The 27,753-nt window shown below is 37.9% G+C and overlaps 3 protein-coding genes across 6 annotated transcripts; 1 reads left to right on the top strand and 2 right to left on the bottom strand.

Annotated features, from left to right (window-relative positions):
* Nucleotides 1–15: 15 nt before the first annotated feature.
* Nucleotides 16–16,112, bottom strand: LOC126763370 (C-1-tetrahydrofolate synthase, cytoplasmic). 4 transcript variants are annotated; one of them, XR_007667611.1, is made up of 12 exons: nt 15,911–16,112; nt 5,503–5,574; nt 5,229–5,439; nt 4,635–4,994; nt 4,194–4,305; nt 3,258–3,483; nt 3,021–3,194; nt 1,809–2,960; nt 1,460–1,745; nt 1,122–1,391; nt 917–1,045; nt 16–806 (listed from the first exon to the last, which is right to left on the bottom strand). XR_007667611.1 is itself a non-coding variant. In XM_050480819.1 (10 exons), exons 1-10 carry the CDS (start codon nt 15,979–15,981, stop codon nt 1,149–1,151), a joined length of 2,907 nt encoding a protein of 968 aa, XP_050336776.1. In that variant the 5' UTR covers nt 15,982–16,112; the 3' UTR covers nt 1,083–1,148. The 4 variants fall into 4 exon arrangements, 3 of the variants coding, with proteins under 3 accessions (XP_050336776.1, XP_050336789.1, XP_050336799.1); XM_050480819.1 differs by lacking the exons at nt 16–806; nt 917–1,045 and having other exon boundaries at nt 1,083–1,391; XM_050480832.1 differs by lacking the exons at nt 16–806; nt 917–1,045; nt 15,911–16,112 and adding an exon at nt 15,486–15,641 and having other exon boundaries at nt 1,083–1,391.
* Nucleotides 13,062–14,281, bottom strand: LOC126764101 (probable methyltransferase-like protein 15 homolog). The gene has a single exon (XM_050481895.1). It carries the CDS (start codon nt 14,279–14,281, stop codon nt 13,202–13,204), a length of 1,080 nt encoding a protein of 359 aa, XP_050337852.1. The 3' UTR covers nt 13,062–13,201.
* A 6,438-nt stretch (nt 16,113–22,550) lies between the features above and the next one.
* Nucleotides 22,551–26,838, top strand: LOC126763891 (dihydrolipoyllysine-residue succinyltransferase component of 2-oxoglutarate dehydrogenase complex, mitochondrial). Its single transcript, XM_050481655.1, has 7 exons — nt 22,551–22,764; nt 23,022–23,131; nt 23,185–23,295; nt 25,301–25,885; nt 26,055–26,199; nt 26,265–26,570; nt 26,630–26,838. Exons 1-7 carry the CDS (start codon nt 22,681–22,683, stop codon nt 26,762–26,764), a joined length of 1,476 nt encoding a protein of 491 aa, XP_050337612.1. The 5' UTR covers nt 22,551–22,680; the 3' UTR covers nt 26,765–26,838.
* Nucleotides 26,839–27,753: the final 915 nt, after the last annotated feature.

The raw sequence follows: 27,753 nt of genomic DNA, 5'->3' as shown, positions 1-27,753 counted from the left end.
TACAATCAAAGTAATTTATAATGGCCATAATTAAATTGTTTTCATAAAAACATAAAAGTTACAAAGAAAAAGTGAAGCAAGCCAATTTCAAACCATAATATTTTATAACAGCATTTAAAGGCTAAGCACCCTCTTTCCTCGGCCACTTTCATCGGCTCGATTTGCTTTTTTACTTGGTTTTTACTGTGAAAAATTAAAACTTAAAGCTCTCCCGTAGCCGTAGGTAATTTTTATCGTTGGGATGAAACCCTAAGAATAAAGCAGAAGTTGTAGAAAATTTTCTATGTTGTTGTTCTTGTAGCGGCAGAATTCTGCTCATTTAACAATCCTTGACCGGATAAAAAATCCGCTTCCGTTCCGATTACGTAGTCCCGATTGTTGTGGGAACGAGAAAATTTGCTATCGTTTTCATTGATTTGAAGCATTTTGCATTGTTGCGATTGAGGCCTCATGAGTATCACTTTCCTCTATTATCTTCTTTATTTTTCCTCTTGTATCTTCTTTAGCAGTGGGTTCATCGCCTTCGGTTCTCATATATTCCGGAATTTAGCAAATCACTTACGAATGGTTTCCTCGCTTGACAGAGAGTTCGAACAATACCATTCGAATAATAGTTTGGCTTTATTATTCAGCAATAAACACAACAGTTTATATATATACGCGAACTAGAACCTCAGTTTTTAAAATATCAATTTAATTTTGCTTACGTCCTTTTCTCCCAACGAAGCTGCTAATTTGACGGAACCGCCAAATCGGACCACTATAAGATAAAGCTGTCATACTAACTGATCCATCAAACTCAAGCCCTTATTGTATGGAAAATTTTATATTTAATAATGTATCTTCATGAAATTTGGCATTTAATGCGTTAAAATTTCCGAAAAAATTGTTCAAAGCGGACGACTATAGCATTTACCTGCATTTCATACTGATCGATCCAAGTGAAGATTAAGATATCTTGATTCCCTTTTATGCTATAAAAAGCTTCTGTGAAGAGTAATATAGTTTTGGTGCGGCCGACGATAGCATTTCTTTTAATTGAAAACTTAATTTAAAATGAATGAAAGGACATTTTATAAATGTAAGTTTACACATTTATTTATTAATTATATATTATTTACTTTATAGTACATAAGAAGCGATCAACCTTAGAACAATCCTTCAATTTCTCCAGTTTCAGTGTTTAAATCAATGTCGTATATTGCAGGACGAGTTGAAAGACCAGGCATTTTAGTGATTTCTCCACACATAGCAACGACGAAGCCAGCTCCTGCAGAGACGTACATATCTTGAACAGTGAGAGTGAATCCTTTGGGCGCTCCCTTAATGGCGGCATCGCCAGTTAATGAGCCGGAAGTTTTAGACATGCAGACCGGTAAGGTACCGAAACCCTTAAAAATAATTAGAAGAATTATAGACATTTATTAGGTATTAGAACTAATAAAATCATTTTACTTACAGCAGCATTCAGTTTTTTCAAAGAATCCATAGCTTTTGGAGTTAACTCAACTTTGGCTGCCCCATACATATTTTGTGCAATTATATTCATTTTATCCTCCAGAGGTAAATTAATATCATATAATAATTTAAAACCACTTGGACTTTCACACGCCTTTATCACCGCATCGGCAAGCTCGCAGGCACCTTCACCACCATCGCTCCAATGCGTACATAAGACAGCTGCAAATGCACCGGCTTTTAAAGCAGCTTGCTTTATGAGATTGTGTTCCGCCTCCGTGTCGGACCTAAAAATACACATACATATTTTATATAATTTTAATGGAACATAATCGGATGGTATAACTTACGTGTGGCGATTAATGGCTACTATAACTGGGAAACCGAATTTCTGACCATTGGAAATGTGTTGAAGAAGGTTAGGTAATCCTTTTTCAAGCAATTCCAAATTCTCTTCGGTATACTGCTTATTGAGCGGAGCTCCTGGGGTGACTGCAGCTCCACCACCATGCATTTTCAGAGCCCGAACTGTGGCTACTAGCACCATTGCATTTGGTTTGAGACCAGAGAAACGACATTTGACGTTACAGAACTTTTCCATGCCAATATCAGAACCAAAACCAGCTTCTGTACAAACGAAACCTTTTTTACCCACCAATTTCAGGCCGATTCTATCAGCAACTATTGAGGAACATCCATGCGCAATATTTGCAAATGGACCAGTGTGTACCAGAACAGGTGTACCTTCTAAAGTTTGCATTAAAGTAGGATCTAAAGCATCCTTCAGTAGAACAGTTAGTGCACCAGTAACACCTAGATCATCGGCAGTCACAGGCCTACCCTTGCGATCAAATGCTACCACCATGTTTGCTAGCCGCTGTTTCATATCTTCCATGTCTGTAGCAAGTGCCAACACAGCCATTATTTCGCTAGCAACTGAGATGGCAAATGAGGTTTTACGAGTGAAATTCTTCTCGGAGGGCGATTGACCAATTGTTACTTCACGTAAATAACGATCGTTAATATCAATGACACGTTCCCACATTATTGTGTCGGGATCGATATCCAAACGGGCAAAACGGCTTTGTTCTTCTGGTGTTAATGAATCAGGATCGGTTTTCGAAATTCCCAACCGCTGTAAACGGCGCAGTTGAATATTCGAAAATTTACGGTGACCTTTAATTCGTGGTACCAGCCGATCGTACAACGATTGATCCTTTTGGGTATTTTCATGGAAAATACGGGTATCCAATTGGGCAGCAAGCAAGTTATTGGCTGCCGAAACAGCATGGATATCGCCCGTTAAATGCAAATTAAATTCATCCATTGGAATGACTTGTGCATAGCCACCGCCAGCAGCTCCACCCTTGATTCCAAAAGTGGGACCTTGTGATGGTTGTCTCATGCAAGCAATTGCATTACGACCTTTATGGGCACAAAGTGCCTGAACAAGCCCAATCAGTGTTGTACTTTTACCTTCTCCAAGGGGAGTGGGTGTAATACTAACGAAAATAAAAAAGAATAAAAAAAAAATACTAGTTACATAAAAATAAAATACTAACCCAGCTACCACTATGTATGAACCATCAGAACGACTTTTCAAGCGGTCTACCGTACTCAAGGATATTTTTGCTTTTTTGTCTCCATAAAGTGAAATCTCCCTGCCTATCAACCCAATCTCTTTGGCCAAATTGGAGATATGTTTGGGCTTTTGAGATCTCGCAATAATGATGTCTCTATAAACATAAATACAAAAGGTGTTACACTAATAAGACGTACAAAAAACAAACAACACCTACGATGGTACAGGTCTAACTTTAGCCAAAGTAAGCGGTGCCAAATCCCAAGTGGTTTGTACTAATTTTTCAGCAGCTGACAAAGCCGAACGAACAGTGTTTTTCATTAGCATGGCTACAGTCATTGGTCCAACGCCGCCAGGAACTGGAGTAATAAATGAAGCTACTTGTTTTGCTTCGTCAAAAAGAACATCACCGACCAGCCGCGAGTTTCCTTGTTTGGTAGAATCTAGAACATTTACAACATTTACTTTATTTGATTAAGAGCAGATCAAAAGAATTATTTTTATTACTTAAAAGTTCAGAAATGATGTTATGAAGATATGGCATCGCACGCTGCTATAATGCTCCTATTCGAATCACGAAAAGTTGTTTACGCAAATACTGACCCGGGGCCAAACAACTTGAACTGATAACAACTTGACTTAATCTCTTCGACTAGTTATAGACCATCTCTATGTTTTTCTTATCTCAATCTTGACTTTTAACCAATCACGTACTCCAGTTTCCCAGGGGAAAAATACCGTATATGTTAAAGTAATTATAAATCCACAGAGTAGTTATAAAAGGAAATGTACGTATTGCGGAAGAAGAATTTTTAAAATACAGAAAGCATTTTAAAACAAAACAGTAAGAAATGAAATCGCAGCCAGGTCTAACCTTCTATACTTTTTTATACTAATTGTGATTAAATATAATTCTTACCTTATTTATAGTAGATAGTTTATATATATACATTCAGAAAGGTGAAACACCCCATATTTAATATATGGGAGAAGTAAAATGATTTATATACGGTTTAAGTTCAAAATAAAAAGCTGTTTACATTGGAACTTTTTTAGGGCAAAAACTGAAACTTCAGGAGGCGTTTGCAAATAAAATTAACTTGGAAAATAACAGACACCCTAATATACATAGTATACGGAAGAATGTATTTACCTGGCTTAACATTAATGCCACAGTCAATAACAACAGCTCCTGGTTTGATCCAGCTTCCTTTTACTAATTCTGGCACACCAATGGCAACGACTAGAATGTCGGCGTTTCGGCACTAGAAATAAATAAATACACAATTGAATTACTTAATTACCAGATGAAGTTCGACTACAAGGAGAACACAAATCCAAGTTAAACAATTCTTCCTTTATTGATAGGAAAAAATATTTAAAATTTTTTTATGTAATTACAAACTATATTTTTTATGTTCCAGTTGCACATCCACTTTACCAATTTTTTATAAAAAAACCATCATCAAATTATTATTTTTGTATGTAGAGAATTGTGCAACAATTAAGAGGGAGTTATTTATTAATTATCACATTCCAAATGACATAAAAATTAAGAAACAAATATTCAGCATTATTGCTCGAATATACTCACAATTTGCTCCAGGTTTTTAGTTTTGGAATGACAAACGGTCACTGTGGCGTTCTCCCATTTTAACAGCTGTGACACAGGCGTACCAACGATTTTACTTCTACCTAGGACAACAGCTTGTGCTCCTGCAATTTGGACACCCGTCCGTTTAATCAATTCAATACAACCCCATGGTGTACATGGTAGATATCCATTTAAATCTCCGATAGAAACACGTCCCTCATTTACGGTATGTAGCCCATCGACATCCTTATCTGGACAAACGGCGTCGGTTACCTTATGAGAATCAATTTTAGTCTCAGAATCAAGAGGCATTTGCACTATAATGCCATGTACATTGGGATCTAAGTTCAGTTCCGTTATCTAGAATAGATAGATTACATTCTTGATATACATATGTATAAGTATGTTCATATATCTGTGTACAAAAATGTTTATAGATATATACATCTGAAGTATACGTATGTATGAACTACTTAAATATTTGTTCACAACAATTACTGATTATCACTGTCCATTTATCCGCGGACTATTTTTTGATTGATTTATTGTTGATAAACGTTTTGGCATAAACACTTGACTGAAGGGATGACTTACCTTCTCCAGCAAATCGACTTCGGCCACAGTACTTGGAAGTTTTATGTGTTCAACGGTAATGCCAATTTCTGTTGCAGCCTTTACCTTCATGCGAATGTAAACGTTTGAATCTTCACGCCCACCCACTTGTAAAATTCGCAAGCCGGGTGTAAAACTGGAAAGCTTAGCCTTTACATCTTCAATTTGCCGTTTTAAAGACGCACGAATTTCACTTAAAAACGATTAGGAAATGTTGAGTCTGACACACTGATTTCATGAATTCAATAACACTTACTTGGCCACTTCGGTGCCTGAAATCAGTTTGGCGCTACCCGACATCTTTTTTGTTGAAGTTTCTGGAAAGGATCTAAAGCACAAAAAAGTCCGTTCAAAAAATATGCCACTCTCCTTTACAAAAGTTAATCTGAACCGTTCTATTCAAAAGTCAAAAGCGAAATGCACTTCTATGACTAGTGTTTAACGAATTTGTAGCACAGCTTGATCAGCAACACAAATTAAGTTCGGTTTGTACTGGATTATCGATGTGATCTTCAGGTCATGCAAGTAAACTTGTTTTAATTCTACAACTGATTGCAAGTATTATCACCCAAATGTGTCGATAATGTCTATTTGAGGGTAAAATAGGCGTGATGACATTTAATATTTTGTAAATTGTGCATATGTATGATACCAGAACTGCAAACTGGTAAAGACATAGAAGCCTTAAAAATTATCTGTTGGCAGTGTTGATCGTTCTCTTATAATTTTGAGCGCGAGCGATAGCTTGTAGGACGTATTTAAGAGTAGGTGCATATCAACGGTATATGACGACTGATTGGGGATATTTAAACTAATCTTGGTAAACTGCTAAGAAAATCAAATTTAAGTTAATTAACTAATTAAATAAACTAAATATATTTCATTCGCGGTGCACAAGAGGTTTAGAACTGAATATGTATAGTAGGTGATTTAATGCTAAATTATAGCCAAGTAATTTGTTATGTAAAGATTTTATAGCCTGGTTGTAACTTGACAACGTGCGACGGATACGCTGAGAACGCTACTATCTCTCTTATAAATCCAAATAAAAGTATTAGGACACTCCAAAAAATTCCGAAACGGTATATACCTTGCTTTTATAAAATATTGTATAATTTACCTCGTTTGATTGGCTTTGAATTCTTAAACTTAAAATAAGAACGCATGTTCAAAATCTGTTTGATTAGAACTCAGCGTTGACCATTGCTAACAACAGAGTCCGAAAATAGAAATATGTATGTACATACATGCATATGTGTTACTTCTTATTTTGTACAAAATGTACACTAAAACAAATTTTGTATTTTCAAAAACTTATTTGTAGGTTTTGATATGCAATTTTACGGTGTTTTTGGAGATAGATAAGTATAGTTCTCTATGAAATGTTTGCTAATATTTTTGTTCCACATACATAACATATACATACATAAGTTTCAGTAAGTGTATAGCGACATTGTATAAACAATGAGACACCCTAATAAACTGGTATACTATATATGTATATTCCCAAATGTTATATACTTGCATGTTTGGTTCCAGACTGTGATTATATTGTAACAATTGGTAGAATGTGTTATCACAATTTTGTATATGAAAGCTTATAATTTAAGTTTATATACATGCATACATATTCCTTCTATAAATGTCAAACATATTGATCAACACTAAAGGTAAATAAATTCTGTGTGAAACCCGGTAAATCTGCGACAGAGACTTTCGATATGATCAAGCAGGCTTACCCAGATGCTGCTTTAGCAAGAAGTGGTGTTTTTCGGTGGCACCAGGCCTTTTTTGACAATATGACTCGTGTGCGCAAAGTTTTGAACTCGGACCGTCGACAAAGTATTCGTTTAATTGCCCAGATATTAAATTTGTCAAAATCTGTGGTTCTGTTGCCATTGTGATGGAGCACTTGAACATGCGAAAGGTGTGGGCGAAGATGGTCCCAAAAGTGCTCACTGACGACCAGAAATTGCAACGAATGTAAGTGTGCCAAGAAAATTTTAACATGTGTGAAAGTGACCCCCAATTTTTGAATAACGTAATCACAGGTGACGAGTCATGGATATTTGTGTATGATCCTGAATTTTTTTTGATTCCTTGCCTGAAAAGGCCGATGAAAGGCAAGCATTTTGAGACTTCAGAAGGGATCCAAGCAGCATGCTCCTCGGCTCTTAAGGCTAATCGCGCTGGCAGCGCTGCATCAAAACAGAGGAGCCTATTTTAAAAGTTTTTAAAAAATTGAAACGATTGGTTCAATAATTTTTTTAAAATCGACTCAGCCCTATTACTTTCCGGACAAACCCAGTATATTTTTTGCTCGTTTGCTTCACTGAAAAGTTATTTTATCTGTTAATTACTTTGTAGTGATCGCCAGTTGTATTAATAATCGTATTTAAATAGGAATTTTAAGTTGCAAAGGCATGTATTACATAATTTTTCATCAGAATCCTCATCGTTTTCCTGACTCTATAATTCATAGTCGTTGGGTCTGTAATATTCGGTTTTACAATATTATAACAATTGATTATTCGGCTTAGCAAATCTCAATGCCCTCCTTAATATAGATAGATAGACAGACAGATAATTAAATGAGGATTGCACCGCGACCTAGGGTCTATTGTGCCCTCTCCTCACTCACAACGTCTTAACTAGTCTCAGCAAATTGACGAGTTCCAATATACTGCTAGGTGCTATTGAGGCGATGTGATCCCTATTTAGAAACATGAATCTAAGGGCCTTAGTCCTGCGTCTATAGACTGCTGTGCAGCAGGTGTTCTGGAGTTTCAGACTCCAAGTCGCAAAACCGACAATTTGCACAAGAAGCTAGGCCCATGTTAAATAAGTGCTTCTTGACTTGCAATGGCCAGTGTAGAAGGCTACCAGTAGCCTGAGTTTTTCCCTTGGGAGACTGATTACATATTTAAACCTTTTGAGGTTGTAACCATTCATTAGCAACTTTGCATTGCGCATGCCTGGGAGTTATTGTCAATGCCTCTCCCTACCCACTTCATCATTACGGAGCAGCTCCTTTATGATGTGGGGACCAACCGCTATGAAATGTTCCGGTTCTACCATGTTGGTGGATGCTGCAGAGCGGGCAAGCTGATCAGCCAGTTCGTTCCCGGCTATCCACCTCAATATAATCTGTAATAGTAACATTTGAAGGAATAAATACGCCCGGCGACTTCTACATGAGCAACTGTTTTTAATGTGGAATTTCCCGAAAAACGTGACTTAGAGAATAATAGTTCTTATTAAAGATAGGCAAAATCAGACTATTGATATAAATTACCGGAAAGATTGTAAAGAATGCATATGAGTAAAAAACTGACAGTAGGTGGGACAATGACGGACCTTTTCGACAAATTTTATCCCATTTTGGGACATTACATTCTCTTGTCAGCTTTATGGAAGGGTTTAAAAATTTGTATAGGAAATGGGAAGACATTATACTTCCCATATAACAAAATTTTAAATTCTATCTGATTTTGTCACTCTTTGTTTTGGTTTTCTCGTTGTAAAATTGAGATAATCTCTGATCTGATGAATCTAAACATAAAGATTTTTAATTAATATAATATTATTTCATATAAAGTAATATAAGAATATAGATCGCACCACTGTTAGACTGCTTTTGTGTCAAAGTTTCTGACAATAAAATAATAAAAATCAAATCACTAGTAAAATAGATATTGAACCGAATAACCTTTATGTATAAAATTGGAAATTCTATCCATATTTGTACACCATACAAAGTTTGACTTAAATGTAACGCTAACGGGAAACTGCACTAAGTTAAATTGAAAAGGCCCTAGATGATGTGAATTTCAACTCACGGAGCAATGTTATACACTCTACTGGATAAGTGACATCTGTTCAGCTTATTTGTGGTACTGTACAAATTTCCTTGTTGCAGATGATAACAAAATGTATGTATACGTGATGATACCTATTAGAAAGCTTCTGTCTGTGTATACAAAATATATTTGAACGTTATTTCATTTAGACCCCTATTACGGTTTCAACACAACTGCATTTTGGTTTAAGTTTCGATACTATCGATATCAACTCAAATAATCAATAATCAAAATAATTCGGTTGAACTGCAGTCAAAATTCAATTATTTTTTGGTATTATAGATTTCTACTCTGTGCTAATTGAATTTACTAGAGTACGTGGGGATGTTTTTCCTGTCAAAACGTTAGTTCTTTATTTTGTATAAAAGACACATTGACCGCTTTTGAGAGAAGTTATGCGGGGATATGCTGAAGAAAACTTACATAGAGGTTGGTATCTGAGTGATTCAAGGAGACAAAAGTGATCTGTATGCAGTTGCCTAGTCAATCTCCTGATCTCAACCCGATTGAGAACATATAGAGTGACCTTTAAAGGAGCAATTGTGGTGGAAAGCATAGAAACTTTGGGATGATACCCCATTGAAAATACATTGTATTATGTTGTCCATATATAGATAAAATTTCAAAAAGCAATTTAGAGGCAATATAAACGTAACCCAATTAATTCAAAAGTTAAAATTATATTGCAGGAACTGTTATGAAAATCAATAAAGCTTTCACATTGTCCGACAGTATCAGTTGCAATACTTTACGCTATATAGTTTAGAAAAATATCGCTCACTATACATAAGGTACAATTTTGTAAACGGTATGATAACACATCCCAACAGTAGAACCTTTAAGTCTAAGGTTTTGAAAATTTAAATTACTGAACGCGATACATAATTCGAGAATTGTATCTTTAAAATTTATTGAAAGTAAATTTCCGTCCTATTTAACTAATTTAATAACCGTTTCAATATACATAAGTGACATTATATGAATAAAGAATAATAGACATTGATTTATTACCACCTATACGATTTTGACATCATCTCCTTAATTTCTAATTTCGTTGAATTCTATTCAAAGAAGCTAATATGAAACTTGGCACTTTTACTAAACTGCTCTTATGTTGAACGCGTAAATAAAATTAACTACTTCTATATATAAATCTAGGAGGATGGAGTCATGTGTAGAAGTTCACGCATGTGGGAAAGTTCTCTGATCGCCATTCACTTGCGAGTGGCCAGAAACGATTCTTTTACACATGGCTCAAGCAGCTCACAACTTCCGGTCTTTGACCAAGTATCCTCTGGGTAGCCTAAGAACATCCGTTCGAAGGCGAGCTAAAGTGAGAAGGCGAAATGAAAAGGAACAACAAGCCTCGGATGAGAGACCCTCCTTTTGATGACGACCAGGGCAAACGAAATAAGGACTACGATATCAGGGCATGCACCTGGAATGTCCGGACCCTTAATTGGGAAGGTGCCGCTGCCCAGCTGGTTGATGTCCTCGCGAAAATAAAGGCTGACATCATCGCCGTCCAAGAAATGCGATGGACGGGACAAGGACTGAGACGAGTAGGTCCTTGTGACATTTACTACAGTGGCCATATAAAGGAGCGCAGGTTTGGTGTGGGATTCGTGGTGGGAGAGAGACTCCATCGCCGAGTACTATCATTCACTGCGGTGAATGAACGTCTAGCCACAATCCGCATCAAAGCGAGGTTCTTCAACATATCGCTGATTTGCGCCCACGCCCCGACGGAAGAGAAGGACGAGGTGACCAAAGATGCCTTCTATGAGCGCTTGGAACGCGCTTATGAGAGCTGTCCCCGCCACGATGTCAAAATCGTGCTTGGCGACTTTAACGCCAAGGTGGGCAAATAAGGTATCTATGGCACTACGGTCGGTAAATTCGGCCTCCACGAAGAAACTTCCCCAAATGGGTTGAGGCTGATCGACTTCGCCGGGGCTCGAAATATGGTTATCTGTGGTACTAGATTCCAGCACAAGGAGATATATCAAGCTTCCTGGCTGTCTCCGGATCGAAAAGCCACCAACCAGATCGATCATGTTGTGATAGACGGAAGACACGTCTCCAGTGTTCTAGACGTGCGTACGCTCCGAGGTCCTAACATCGACTCGGACCACTATCTTGTTGCAGCCAAGATTCGCACCCGTCTCTGTGCAGCAAAAAACGCACGTCAACAAACACAAGGAAGGTTCGACGCCGAGAAGCTGTAATCACAACAGACAGCCGAACGATTTGCATACAGAAAAAGAAAGAGACCGAAATGCGTGAGTATGAAGATCTTGACAAGCTGGCCGACAGGGGTAATGCTCGAAAATTCTACGAACAAATGCGGCGGCTTACAGAAGGTTTCAAAACCGAAGCATACTCTTATAGAACCCCCAAAGGTGATCTAGTCACCGATGCCCAGAGCATACTTAAATTATGGAGGGAACACTTCTCCAGCCTGCTGAATGGCAGTGAACGCACAACGCCAGGAGAAGGCGAACCCGATTCCCCAATCGATGACGATGGAGCAGACGTTCCATTGCCCGACCATGAAGAAGTTCGAATAGCAATTACCCGCCTGAAGAACAACAAAGCGGCGGGGGCCGATGGATTACCGGCCGAGCTATTCAAACACAGCTGCGAAGAACTGATAAGGAGCATGCATCAGCTTCTTTGTAAAATATGGTCGGACGAAAGCATGCCCAACGATTGGAATTTAAGTGTGCTCTGCCCAATCCATAAAAAAGGAGACCCCACAATCTGCGCCAATACCGTGGGATAAGCCTCCTCAACATCGTATATAATGTTCTATCGAGCGTATTGTGTGAAAGATTAAGGCCCACCGTCAACAAACTGATTGGACCTTATCAGTGTGGCTTTAGACCTGGTAAATCAACAACCGACCAGGTATTCACCATGCGCCAAATCTTGGGAAAGACCCGTTAGAAGAGAATCGACACACACCACCTCTTCGTCGATTTCAAAGCTGCCTTTGTCAGCACGAAAAGGAGCTGCCTTTATGCCGCGATGTCTGAATTTGGTATCCCCGCAAAACTAATACGGCTGTGTAAACTGACGTTGAGCAACACGAAAAGCTCCGTCAGGATCGGGAAGGACCTCTCCGAGCCGTTCGATACCAAACGAGGTTTCAGACAAGGCGACTCCCTATCGTGGAGAAAATAGTTCGGGCTGCAGAACTAAATAGAGAAGGTACCATCTTCTATAAGAGTGTACAGCTGCTTGCGTATGCCGATGATATTGATATCATCGGCCTCAACACCCGCGCCGTTAGTTCTACTTTCTCCAGGTTGGACAAGGAAGCACAGAAAATTGGTCTGGCAGTGAACGAGGGCAAGACGAAATATGTCCTGTCATCAAACAAACAGTTGTCGCACTCGCGACTTGGCTCTCACGTCACTGTTGACAGTCATAACTTTGAAGTTGTAGATAATTTCGTCTATTTAGGAACCAGTATTAACACCACCAACAATGTCAGCCTGGAAATCCAACGCAGGATTGCTCTTGCAAACAGGTGCTACTTCGGACTGAGTAGGCAATTAAAAAGTAAAGTCCTCTCTCGACGAACAAAAGCCAAACTCTATAAGTCGCTCATAATTCCCGCCCTGCTACATGGTGCAGAGGCTTGGACGATGAAAGTATTCGACGCAGTACCCGCCGGGGGAAGCAGAGGAAGAGGAAGACCTCCACTCCGTTGGAAGGACCAAGTGGAGAAGGACCTGGCTTCGCTTGGAATATCCAATTGGCGTCACGTAGCGAAAAGAAGAAACGACTGGCGCGCTGTTGTTAACTCGGCTATAATCGCGTAAGCGGTTTCTACGCCAATTAAGAAGAAGAAGATAAATAAATCTTAATATGACCTTTTCTGACATAATTCAAAATTAATATATCACTACACTTGAAGATTGAAGATGTGTTGAGGAAATATATGAAATTGTTCGTTTCTTAAATTTTTTTATTTTCATTCCTTTCCTGTTATAATTTATACATATGAGTTCTGTATAGCATCTAAAATTGTTTAGCTTATTGGCTGAATATTCTTTTTTTAACTTTATTATTTTCTTTTCAACAATGTCATTTTACTTTAATTGCAGCTCGTAGTTTAGCAGATCTACTTCGGCTGTTTTTCATCACTTCCTCCTCGTTGGGAAGAATTACGTGTTTATGTAGCTGCTTCCAATTCGATCGTACAAACATTTCAATTAATTCCTTATCATGTGATATATCATGACCACAATATTTCAACGGCACCGGATTTGCAAGGCCTTCGATTACATTCCCGTTTATATGTCGCTTTACTATTGTATCCTCAAGTGAATGAAAGGTTATAGCGACAAGTCGGCCTTCGTGTCTCAAATACTCGTTAGCTAATATCATACCGTAATTGATCTCATTTAATTCATTATTAATGAATATGCGCAATGCCTGAAACGTCTTTGTGGCTATGTGTGTGGGCCGCTGAATTTTGTCCAATCGATGTGTATCTTGAAGACACGAGGCCACTAAATCAGATAGCTGTTTGGTAGTATCAATCTTATAAAAACAGCGTGCCTCAACGATCGCACGAGCAATTTTTTTCGCTCCCTTCTCTTCACCATACATTCGCAGTATTTTCACAAGGTCAGCTTCCTCGGCACGAGCAAGAACATCTGCGGCTGTAACTTGGTCACCATTTCGTCCACGATCCATGCGCATGTCCAAAGGACCATTTTTAGAAATAGAAAAGCCACGGTCCGCGTCGTCAAATTGCATCGAAGAGCAACCGAAATCAAACAGTATGCCATCAATGGAATGCTTCTTTATTTTATGCTCTTTTAAAAGCTTCGGCAAATCAGAAAATTTTCCCAATAATGGTATTAGTCGATTTGAATATTTTTTACTTAAGGAAATAGCGAGCTCATATGCAACTGGATCTCGATCAAGAGCAAATACTTTTATATCGTTGTGTTTTTCTAAAATCTGTTTACTGTGACCACCGGCCCCGAAAGTCATATCGATAAAAATTTTTCGAGGACCTGGGTTAAGATAGTTAATTGCTTGCTCACAGAGCACAGGTACATGTCTAACTATTCGTCCATCAGTGCTATTCGTAGCAGTGTTGTAGTTAGACTTTAAATATATTAAGGGTTGGTTAATTCGACGAAGCATTATCATTAATAAGATATTTAAAACACGATCCCTTGCTAATTATAAACTAATGTTTGTTTTGGTTTTTATAACAGTTTTTCGTATAATATTTTAATCACTTTCGCCCTTTTCGCCTACTTTTTCATCATTGAGGTACTGTAAAAATTCAGACGACAGCACTTGACTGCACTGTTCCGCTGACAATCCTGTTGCTGTAGAAGCGTACCTCCGCTGATATTTCTTAGCGTAAATATTACTAGCTAATCTTTCTAAAGAATCAATTTGTGCATTTAATTCGACATTGACCTCAGCAGTAAGGCCAGCTGGATTAGAGAGAATTTTGACTTGCTTTCGTATCTGCTCTCCCAAGTCCCTATTAAAATTCGATAAATGTATGTTAGAATGAAACGAATTACAAAATAACATTTAAAATATCAATGAAAAGAAGGATTTATAACATGTTTGTAGCAATAGACACGCTTTTAAATGTACGATACAGATATAAAAGTTCTTAAAGAGGTGTGAGGAAGTTATAATTACTTTTCTTACGAATTGGGATGATCTGTTAACAAGTTCTTGATATTGTGAACTTCAATTCTAATTTCAAATATGATTCTATATAACCATCGAAATAAGAGTTGAAGCAATTTTGACATTAATGAATGGAAGAAATTAATTCAATCACACCGAATTCAAATAATAAAAAAATTTCTACAACAAAAAACCTACAACTTTGTTGATCACTACTACCTTCTTATCAGCGTCTTCAAACTGTAGGATAATTCTGCCTGTATCGATTCATATAAAAAAAAAACTCAACATATTAAACCATTTAACTTTTTGGCTTCAGTAATCAAGTATCATCAGTGGGTGATTAGCCCGGGGCTGTTGTTGTTGTTATTGTTGTATCGGCAGAATTCTACCAAAATGACAGACCCTGGTCGGATAAAAATTTCGGGTCCGTTCCGGTTACGTAGATTCGACTGTCATGGAAACGGTAGCCCAGGTTCTTTAGTTTGTTGGTAGGGCTACTAATTTTTTATCCTCGTAAAATGATTGTGTATGTGGATTGTTTTGTCTTCAGCATACACCTTTGACCTTACCGGATTGGGAGGTCCTGCCAGTAGCTAAGCTACTGCCGGCCTCATCGCGACAAGATAACAATTCACGAGGAGGCCTTACGCTTCAGCCGGATTTAAACGAAATACTATATATAAAGGATTTAACTTACTCGGTAGATGAAACACCAAGGATGTATTCTTCCGAAATTTTTTGATAAGCGTATTTTGAGCACATTTTCAACAGTAACAATCAACACACTGTGCAAAATCTTTTGATTTATTAGGAGGCCCAAATAGTAATGACACAAAAATTGATCTTGCGCCAGCTTAACTACCTTTTAGCGACAGCACCTCTTTTAAGAATATTATAATACTGCAACTATAATAGTAGTAGTGCAATAAGTCAATAATCAAACGAAAAGCCAAGTAATCTGTACTTGAGATGCACTTCTGTAAAACACAAATCAAGTACTTTCAATAATCAGCAATAGTATTGACTGATAGAACGTAATTTATCGTAAGTACATTAGATAACGTGTTGCTACAATGAGAATGGAAAGATGAAAAGTTATGAGTGAATAACGTTATTGCATACCTGCCCACTTTTGTTTTGTCCGTCGGCCACTTCTCCAGAACTTTAAGAAATCTTTTATATTGAACTGACATAACTCGCCTTGATAAACAATGTTGTTCTACGATAAGATATTGTTACTAGGAATCCACTAACATTTCCATTAGACAATGCGATTTCATAAGACCAAGTATTCGAGAAAACAGCTGATAATACAGTTTGAGAGCCGCTATTAAAAAGTTCTATCAAATTAATAAATCGATAGAAAGTATTCCATTTTCGTTCGATAAGCATATTACACTTTAAGCTGACAACATCAGAACATTTCAACAGAAGACTAAAAGCCCAATGAGAAACATTTGTACGTCTAACGTTGTTTGTATTAATGTTTCAATTGTCATTTATATTTATCAGGTAAAACTCATAAATCATTCGCAGTCATAATCGTTAATAATTATTGCTCAAGTTATAAAATGATAAATACTTTGATCAGCTCGTTTGCATATGGTGTTCTCAGGCCTATTTTTGATGATGGATTGCAACTATTTCATTAATTCACTCTTAAACTTGAAAATTTTTTTTTGTCAAATTCTTACGCATCCAAAACCAAATAAATTAAGTTAGTGTTTATAATCCTAGTTACTACTGGGCAAAAGCTGTTTTGAATACTACATATATATATTAATTTTGATAAAATCAATTTAAAAAAGTTTTTAGCCCTATTTTTCAAGATAAAAAAAAATAATACAAAGAATCGAATAAAATTGAAAAAACTTTTCTACAACATTGGAAGATGTTTTGTGAACTATGTTTGGGCAATGTAGCGAGGAATGTGTGAACAGTCAGCGGTGGCCGGGTTCGGAATTTCGAAAACGAATATGCTATCGACCAAACCCATTATAGGTTAAGTTTCCAATTATGTCTAAACTTTAAATACGCAAAGAATCGTGTTCAAATTTCGGAGGAACTTGATCCCCTAACACCTTCCTGTTTTATATAAATAAGCCACTAGTTCTGTCACAATGTTAAATATGTTGTTTTCATCCTTTTTGTTGTTTGTAATAAATTTAATGGGGTTAAATCCCGCTTATAGTGCCCATACACGAGCACACAAGTGCGTTCGATCGGTATGAATTCGTTTGCCCATACACGACACACAAATCCATTTTGCGTTCGTTCTTCACAGAGTTAACATGTGCGACAGGCAAGCGGAACATTTCTTGGAATTTATTTCTAATGTAGCATTTTTATATATTTCATTGTATTTCGTTAATAAGTTATTCCAACTTTTATTTTTCTTACACTATGTATACGTATGAGCGCTTAGGCAAAAAGCGAAAAGCAGTAGGGCAAAGTTTATTATCTTTGACATAAAATTATCTTATATTTAAACTAAAAATAATATTAAGAAAAGTCAAGTTTTAACATATTTTTTAAACAGCATAAAGTAAAATTCTTTTGATAAAAAGCCACTATTTATTCAATTTTTAATAAAATTTTAAATTTTACTCTTTTTTTTGGAATTTTCTTAGTTTAACTAGAAGATAAATTAATAAAAAAAATATGAATCTCTTTGAATTTTTTGTTTCCGATAGAAATTGTGACCTGCATCCTGCCCGCTGTCCGAAAAATGTACATGCGAGATGCATCGGGTAATTGCTTCCCAAAGGCAGAATATCAAAGATTTCGTATGAAAAAAAATTGTGAAAGATTTTCAAGTATATAACTATAAAGCCTAGAAATTTCGCTTGAATCAATTATCCTCAAAAAAATCGATTTTTTGAAGCCTCGAAAGCAGGCTCTCCCCTTAACACTTGCCATTGTCCGCGATCTTCACTGTTCGGCGACACGAGAGAAATGAGATTTTGTGCGCCGACAACGCCATACACGATAAACATGTTCGCGCACCGATCGTAAAAAATCAAACATTTTCGCGAACATGGATCGGTACGCGAACAAGCCCATACACGATAAACCGCAAGCGCACACATACCGATCGAACGCACTTGTGTGCTCGTGTATGGGCGCTTTTAGCGTTAACGCTGACGCAACAACCCTAATTATGGCAAAAACTTTACGTCAAATTCTCACTTAAATAATAAAATTAGTACAAGAGAAATTAAATGCAATTTGAATTAACTTATTGATAATTTTGCACAAGCATTGGATATCGTGCGACAAGAATTTTTTGTTGAAAAATTACATTTTTTTCGTTTTCTGCAGTCAACTTTACCGCTGTCAAAACCGAATTTTTCCACGCTCACTGTTACTGCCGCGTTTATTTAGGTATGTGTCATACAAAATCTATGGGCATGAGGAATTTTCGATAGCAATTTATCGCTTCCAATTTTGTTTTGGGATGTCAGTAAGAAATAAATGTAAGTATATAGCCATGGCAGTGTTGCCCCGCAACTACCCGGCGGAGGCCCTAGGGTCGGGACAGCAGACGTCTCTCCAGAACTGCTTAGTGAAAGTCTTGTTCGTGGGCGACGAGTATACCGGCGCCTTTAATGGCATCTTTTTCAAGGGCGGTATGCTGCTGGTAGACTGCCAGGACGAGAAGTCGGCCACCTGGCTAACGGAGACCACGCCAAGGCTAGCGGGTTGGAATGGCCCGGCCCTGTGTGTTAAGAGAGGCGAGGATATACCACAACTACACAGAATGGCGGTATTCTTCCCTAGAAGTGCGGACGAAAATTACGCTGCGCCGTCAACGACGGAGAAAGAACCCGCGACGGGGATGACCGCAGCTCCGGCTTCATCCGCAGCCAGCTCAGCAGGGCAGGAGGCGACTGCCGCTGTGGTTGCGGGGGAGCGGCGCGAGTCCCCCAATGACCTCATCCTGGCCGTGAGGGCTGTGACTACCGCCGTGGATGAAAACAGGAGCAATGAGCTCCCTAAGGAGCAAGAAGGCATGCTGCGATCCACCCAAGAGCTCCTGGAAGGGCTGGATATGCAGGTTGATGAGGAGATCGGGGACGAGGACCTGTCTCTCATCGAACCCATATTATAAGCTCCAGCGCCGGCATAGAAGTTGCTCAGGTGAACCTACATCACGCATCGGCAGCCTCGGCTGTCATCGTGAAAAGGTTCATTTCGGATAACCTGGGCATCCTCTTGATCCAAGAGCCTTGGGTGGTTAAAGGAAAGGTAAGAGGCCTCAGCACGAAAGGAAGCAAGGTAATTTGGGATCTCCCTAGCGAGAGACCCCGCTCTTGTGTAGTCGTTAGAGCCGATATAGACTTTTTCTGTATTTCGGAATTTCTAACGCAAGATCTGGTGGCGGTACAGGTGAAGAACAAGGAAGGTTCGGACTTCGTCCTCTCATCCGCATACTTCCCGGGGGAGACGGCCATAGCAACCCCCCCCCCCCCTTCGATATTTAATCTGGTGGACTATTGCAGGATCAATAAACTTCCCCTGACTATGGGATGCGTAGCCAATGCGCATCACACGGAATAGGCTAGCACGGACTGCAACGCGTAATTAGTCATAATATAAACATATAGAATGTAGGCTGTGAGCCCACTTTTGTAACTAGTGTTCGCAGGGAGGTCCTGGACATTACCCTGAGCAACGATGACATGATCGGGCTGATCTCACAGTGGCGGGTGTCAAAAGAGCCCTCATTGTCAGATCACAGGATCATTCGGTTTGCTCTGAGGGTAGAAGTCGAGGACAAACCTCCGACACGCAACCCTAGAAATACGAATTGGGGTATCTACAAAGAAACCCTAAACATAAGCATAAGCAGAGTGAGGCAGGCAGATGGTAAATCCACCACAATTGGACTGGAGAGCAGACTAAGTGCAATAAACCAGTCCATTATGGACGCCTATCATTGTGCTTGTCCACTGAGAGCGACCACCAGTAAACAAAGGCGTCCCTGGTGGTCTAGTAAACTCTCAGCTCTCAGACAAAAGGTGCGAAGGCTGTTCAATAAAGCCAAGCGCACAGGCAGCTGGGAAGAATATAAACGGCACCTGACAATCTACAATAAGGAGATCAGGCTTGCCAAGACAAACAGTTTCAGGAAATTCTGTGACAGCGTCTCCTCGACCCCGGAGGCAGCTCGGCTGCATAAGGCGTTGTCGGTAAGACGGACACAGTATTATCCCTAAAGAGACAGGACGGGACCTATACGACTAGCGCGGAGGAGAGGGCAGAAACACTCTTACAGGCGCACTTCCCGGAGACGGTTCAAGCCGACCTAACTCCAGCATCGGACAAACGCAGGCCGGACCGCTCAAACTGGCTGACGGCAAAGAATGTGTTCACTGCGGACTCAGTCAGATGGGCACTGGTTCCTTCTCAATCTATAAGTCACCGGGGGTGGACGGCGTCTTCCCGGCCCTCTTGCAGCAAGGTATGGATACTCTCCTGCCTCACCTGCTAGGGCTGATGAGAGACAGCCTGGCAATGTCGTATATCCCTGAGCCATGGAGAATTGCAAAAGTAATTTTCATCCCCAAAGTAGGGAGGAGAGACTATTCGCTAGCCAAATCATTCCGGCCTATAAGTCTCACATCCTTCATCCTAAAGGGGATGGAGAAAGTAATAGATAACCACATTTGATCGGAAGTGCTGAAGAACGCACCCCTACATGACAGGCAACATGCGTACAGAGCGGGCAGATCCACAAACACTGCTCTGTACCAACTCACGTCTGAGCTGCAAGACTCGCTGGATAATGGCGAGGTTGCGATCTGCGCCTTCCTAGACATTGAGGGTGCCTTTGACAATGCGTCAAAAGAACGGCATTGGCAACAATCATCAGGCATGCGCCACGCCAAACTGCTTCTAGGGGGTTACAGTCTGTCCAGGTTCAAGGAACTTATTCACCTCCCCCGTGACAAATTCCGTCTCCTCGTCGCAATTTACACAGGGCACTGCAGGCTCAGGAAGCACTTGTCCAACATGGGCATAGTCTCCAGTGCTAACTGCCGGTACCGCGACCTGGAACAGGAAACACCAGCACACCTGATCCTGGATTGCACAGCAATCTGTGGAAAAAGGCTTAAGGCCCTGGATTCCATCTATATCAGCAGGGATCACATCACCTCAGTAGCGCCCGGCAAACTCCTAGAGCTAATCAGGCTGCTGGGACTCTGGGAAGACATGTGATATCGTAGAGGGCACAATAGACCCTAGGTCGCGGTGCATTACCTCATAACATTTATCTATCTATTTAGCCATTAACAGCCCTATTCTCATGACCTCGCAAAAATCACCACCCTCACTATTGTGAGGTTTTTGTTACTGTGGGATTTTGCGTATGCTGACGTGATTTCAAAAGCTCAAACTCTCTCGCAAACCTCACAATACAAAATCGGTTGTGTTTTTTTTGATAATTTCAATATTTTTAAAGAAATTTGCAATTATTTAATTGAAATAGAATATAGGAATATATTTGTCTATTAAGCCGGGATGTATACTATTCTTAACGCTATTTGTTTGCATTCGTGGTATTTTGAATAGTAAACACGTGTTAATTTAGACGCGTATTGATTATGCGAAATATTTTTTATTTACTTCACCGGCTTTTCGTATCGAAAGGGTTAAAATAAATATGTAACTTATGGTCTTTGTACATTTTACTTCGTTCTAAGTATGAATAAAAATACATATGCATATTTTTGTTTAAAAAATTCAGACCAAATTTTATTTGTAAATATGTATGTATGTATTTAATACATGTGCGGATAAAAAGATATGTATGTTGAAATAATACCCTGTAATGCTGCAGCTGCTCCTGAGTTGTTCTTTCACATTTGAAATCTAAAAAAAAATTAAATTATTATATATGCACCAAATTCAATAGATTTGCAGAATTACTCACTTTTCTTGGTTGTCCATTTCTTTATATTGTCTTGTTTGTTTAGGAAAAATAGCTGGTTTACAGCAAAGTGCTTTTCACCTCATGTGGTGACTATTTTGTACTTATTTCTTGTGAGGTTTGAGCAAAATAACCTCACAAAATGAACCTTAAAGCAAACCTCACAAACCTGTTTTGAGGTTTTCTCAGAATATCGCTGTTATTTAACAATCCAGTGATTGAACTCAATAGTGAGCTACGTGGTAGACGATTTATTAAGAAATCCGTTATCTTTATTGTCATTTTTAATAATCTTTACTTTCCTATTGACAACAAGTTGTGTTTGTGAAGGTTCGTTTAATCGCGTTTTATAAATAAATGGATTTTAACTAAAGTTTGATATGGAATTAAATTTATTTTTGCACTATTTATTATAAAATTAATGATTAGAAACGAATTAGTGAAGTGTTAGTGGATATAAAAGTTAAAAATATAAGTGTAAAATGCATTATAAATCGGAGAAACACGCATTTTAAATGGTTGATTTTTTGAACTTTAAATGCAAATACATATGTATATATATTTTAACCCCGTAATCGGAGGATGCTATTCTAAATCGCATTTATTTGTGAATGTTTCTAAAGTACGAACAGTCCATTTCCAGTCACAGAAGAAGTGTAAGTATATATGTATGCATTCCTTCAAATTTGAAGTTATTGTGTCGAATGACTTCTTAAAAATATTCGAAATACATAACTCTTCAAAATTAAAGTCAATGGAAACGATTTATTATTTTTTACCAGTTGTTGCGTATCTTTCGCTGTCAGATGATTTTCCAGTGCTATGACAGCAGTGCAAAATTGCTTTCGATTGGTTCGTTTGCGGGAAAGTGTGTGGTGTAGGAAATAACAAGAAAGTTTCGGGAATCCGAAATATAAAATATTTCAATTAGAAAATCTCTTGAATTAAGCGCATTGTAATGTCGGGCTTAATTTCGATAACAGTACGACGTCTCCCACGCGATGTCCTTAAACTGGGAATGCAAGCTGCACTTACTCAGGAGGTATGTATTGATAAAATATGTGTTCTAGTAGTGCGAAAACAGTACAGAGCAAGTGCAGAAATTTGGAGGCCAATCCGGAGTAAAGACAGTATTTGCGACTGATGGTTATGTAACATATCAAAAAATTCTGAAACTTTAAATGAAAATGAATTATTTTATTTCATTTAATGATTTTTATATGTATCACATGACGTTACAAATCTGTTGTGCAATCAATTTTTGTTCAGATCAACGTTGATGCCTTGTTTCTCTTTTAGGTTAAATCAGCATGTGTAATACGCCAATTTTCAAAGTTGGCTGTGGTAACACAAATTCAGGCCATTACAAGAAGTGAAGCCCTTCCTTCCGTCGCATACCCCTCTCAAAGGTAATATTGAATATTTAATGGTTTGCAAGAAAAGCTAACGAAAACGGTTTCAGAACTATCAATTCTTTTGGAACTCAAGGTTTTCACACCACTAGTAATTTGTGGACCACTGAGACGGTAAAAACACCTCCTTTCCCTGAGTCCGTAGCCGAAGGAGATGTCAAGTGAGTGAGCATTTTTATTTATTTACAGTTATAAAGTGTACATAACTCGGGTTTTTCTTATCTCCTTTTTGATTGTTAATTTGAAAAAGCAGAATAAGTAAATTAGCAAAGCGATATAAAATATTAACAAGCTTTATATATATTATATTATAAATATATTTATTTTTATATTCTCACCAAATTCGACTCGGACTGAACCATTAAACTTTAACTTCGCAACTGATGAGACTTGGTATACATACATATTATTTGGCTCCATGAGAAGGTTGGAATTGAAGATGGCCGGAAAAGTATAAACTGCCACAGCTAAACTCCATGCTATGAAACAAAACTGTAATTAAGTACAACGAATCTATTAGAAAGCGTCATCTGTGGTTTGGAAATGTTTAAAAAGTACTTTAGCTTAATGCGAAAAATATCCACGGTATAAATTATTCCAGTCCCATATTTTAACAAAATTTATGCTGGATATGTCGATCAGTGATCACATAGTTGCGTGGAAATATGTTCTTAAGTATACTTGCGTAATTCCATAGGTTTATGCAATCACCAGACCTTCCCTCAGCTGCATATATCCGATATAGTTATTTCCGACTTTCTACATGGCATTAAACCCTTTATGTTGGTCGAAATGTGTGATATTTTAATGAAATTAACTGCACAAGTTTTTTTTTATTCATGTAGTTTATCGCCGAATTTGAATGGAAATGATATAAACCTCTTATCACTAATATCATAAAGTTCAATAAATTAAAGAAAGTAGTTAGTGTTGTAAAGGTGTACTTCTTATTGTTTAATATAATACACTACGTTAAGTATTAATTAAATTATATGTATTTACCATTAAACTGCACAAAATTTGTCGCAAAAACAAAAAGTGCTTGTAAAACGATATTCAGTCTTCTGGGGTGTGATGCATTGATGCATTTCTCCGCTCGAAACTTCAATATCTCCTTAAGTAAGTTTTCTGCCTGCGTAGAGTCGAAAACGTGCTTTCACAGAAAATGTTTTCAATTAATGTTTTTAGTTCTTTCCCATCTGAATCTGAAATTAGAAATTTTTTAATTAAAAACATTTATTAATTTAAGATTGTTTCGAGCATACTATAGAGCAACAAAAAAATTCATTACCCATTTTTTATTTCCTTTAGAACAAAGTGAAATGAGTTTTAAATTTTGCATATTTAGATATACTGTGAGTGTTTGTGAGGTTACTGTCGTAGAGCACAGATTTCATTGTCGTCTTCATTAGCTAGTGCTTTTGCAGTGCCTACTCCTATTTCTGCTTTAGTTCATTTTTTAACCTTGATAACTGCTGGTGTTTATTTATTAAATTGGCTGAGCTAAAGCAGGCATTCAAAATGCGCGAGCGATTACGAACTCAGAAGCGAGCAATACGCATTGACGAACTCTTTCAACTGAGGTCATAATTTGATCGCATTCTTCAAAAGCCAAACAAATACTCTCACACACTAAAAAAATCGATGCAAGGACTCAAGGTGCTCTACAGTTTCGCATAATTAAAGCGTTAATTATCTTATTCGGTGGTAGTACGACATTGCGATAGTTGCCTATCAGCGCGAGCACGTAAGCTAATTAGTTCGACAGAAGGTAGAAATGCAATGCGAACTTGAAACTTATTTTTATGACTATAAGGCAGAATTTTAGCTATAAAATAAATATCGATTCTTTGAAAATCCTACGGTGGCCATATCCCTTAACACAAAGTTTTCATCCTTACAAATTGTGAGAGCACAAAATGCCCGAATTTTGATGAGAAGTGAGTTTATGAATATGACCTCGAAACTGTTTAGCATTCTATCGAATAGCGCTTATATTGCTTAGAGCCTTTTTTGGAGGCGATAATAAAGATTTGTATTATTTGTTTTATCGGCACGGTTCAAATACGATCGGAAGGTACAGAAGGTTTATAGATGCATACATAATAAAATTATATAATATACTTCCAGAACGCTCTAAATTAAAAAGTAATTCTTTTTTTTAAGGTTCACTGTAAAAGTTGGAGATTATGTGGCTCAAGATCAGGTTGTTATGGAAGTTGAAACCGATAAAACTGCAATGCCTGTCCCTGCGCCTTTCGGAGGTGTAATTCGTGAGATATTAGTAGAAGATGGTGTGACAGTGAAAGCCGGTCAACCTTTGTTCAAAATAGAAAAGGCGGAAGGTACGCCAACTGCCGCTGCCGCTGCACCGGCAGCTGCAGTACCTCCACCTGCAAAACCTGCTGCTCCTGTACCAGCTCCAGCTGCACCCGCAGCTGCAGCACCGCCACCAAAACCAGCTCCTCAGGCTGCAAGACCACCACCACCACCTGCAGCAAGAGCTGCTCCTCCACCACCACCACCAAAGCCCTCAGCACCTGTGGGCCAAATTCCAGTTGCCTCAGTGCCACCTGCCCAAGCCGCTCCACAAATAAAGGTACCACCAAGTGATTATTCGCGTCAGATTACCGGCACCCGAACCGAGCAACGTGTGAAAATGAATCGAATGCGCCAAAAGATTGCTTCTCGTTTGAAGGACGCACAAAATACAAACGCGATGTTGACTACATTCAACGAAATCGATATGAGGTAAGTGCTACTTTAAAAACCATTTAATTAGGCAATCGTTTGTCATTTGTACATTTCTTGGTTTTAAGTTCATTCATTGTTTTATTTTTTCCTTTAAAAATCTTTTCTTATTACTGAAAGTTTTTTAATTTATAAACTCTATTATAATTTAAATATATATTTTTTTTAGTGCTGCCATGGAATTCCGTAAAGCTAATCTAGATGCTTTCCAAAAGAAGTTTGGCATCAAGATTGGATTTATGTCTATATTCTCTAAAGCTTCTGCTTACGCATTACAAGATCAGCCCGTAGTTAATGCTGTTATTGACGGTCAGGTAATTCTATAATAACGTTTTATTTAATTTTAAGTCAGTAACGTATTGTATTTATATAATTTTAGGAAATCGTGTATCGCGATTACGTGGATATCTCAGTGGCTGTTGCTACACCCAAGGGTTTAGTAGTGCCCGTGATAAGAAATGTCGAAAGTATGAATTATGCGGATATTGAAATTGCCTTGGCTGCACTTGGGGAAAAAGCAAAACGGAATGCAATCGCCATTGAAGATATGGATGGTGGAACCTTCACCATCAGTAATGGAGGCGTATTCGGTTCATTGATGGGAACGCCAATCATCAATCCTCCCCAAAGTGCTATATTAGGCATGCATGGCATATTTGAGCGACCAGTTGCGGTAAAGGGACAAGTGAGTAAAACTTTCTTTTTAAGTGTAAACAAATTAATTTATTCATATTAAATCATTAGGTTGTCATACGTCCAATGATGTATGTTGCTCTTACTTACGACCATCGACTGATTGATGGACGTGAGGCTGTGATGTTCTTGCGTAAAATCAAGGCTGCTGTAGAAGATCCCAGAATAATGCTGGCTGGATTATAAATTCAATCTCAAACGAAAAAATTCAAAGAAAGCTTAAAGCGCTAATAAAAAATGGAATATGTCTAACATATAAATATTGAACGGCTTATTTATTTTGGTTTTACACTCATTTATTGTTTTACTTCTACGTTTAAAAAAATCTTTTTAATTATGAAATTTTTATATTAATTTATGAACTAAAAAATGTATTATTTACTTAAAATCTATTCACACATACGCTTTAATACTAAAATTACTGTATCACATTTTCTTTATTTTAAATCGGTGTTTTAATTGATGTTTATTAAATATTTCCTCAAGATGTAAATATATTTATTACACCTATCACGTATTTATAGTGAATGAATATTGCTGAAAATATATAAATAATCCAGTCGAGAAGCTAACGAAAATTGATGTAGAAAATGCTTTTTATTATTTAATATAACTTATAACGAAATTGTTGTATATCTACGCTCTAATTGCCAGAATAGTTTAAAAAACGTATATCGGAGCGTTTGATTTGCTGAATTTAATATCGCAATGAAAAATCCCATTGCTCTCCCTCAGCTGATGATGCAAAATCTTTTCATCAACATTGTTATTAAGAATGATAGAAAATATCTACTTTTGTCATTGTTGCATTATTTTTTTAACTCGAGTACGAGGGCGGTACATTGCTTACCTGTCTTAGAAAAGAAAAAGTGTTATCTTTTTTGCTACATTATAATACATTTTGTGAAAGAGATAATCTCAAATTCAGTTCTGTTATGCCTGGCGAGTGACATTTGCAAATTTGGAAAAAAATCAGACCCGGTGCATTTTTATGGCGGAAAATCACTTTTCTTCTCGACGGACGGATCTCATCTCGTAAATTTCGGCAAATATGATCGAAAGAAGTTCACACAATGATAGTGATGTTTACCTAACGGTTGTTATATACCATGACATGACTGAAATACATAACAATGGGATTTTCCACAACAAAGTGCCAGACTGACACAACGAAT

This window comes from Bactrocera neohumeralis, chromosome 2 (genome assembly GCF_024586455.1).
Source record: "Bactrocera neohumeralis isolate Rockhampton chromosome 2, APGP_CSIRO_Bneo_wtdbg2-racon-allhic-juicebox.fasta_v2, whole genome shotgun sequence".
Taxonomy (NCBI): Eukaryota; Metazoa; Arthropoda; class Insecta; order Diptera; family Tephritidae; genus Bactrocera; species Bactrocera neohumeralis.
Note: the sequence above shows the minus strand (reverse complement) of the source record. Positions and strands in the feature narration are given on the sequence as shown.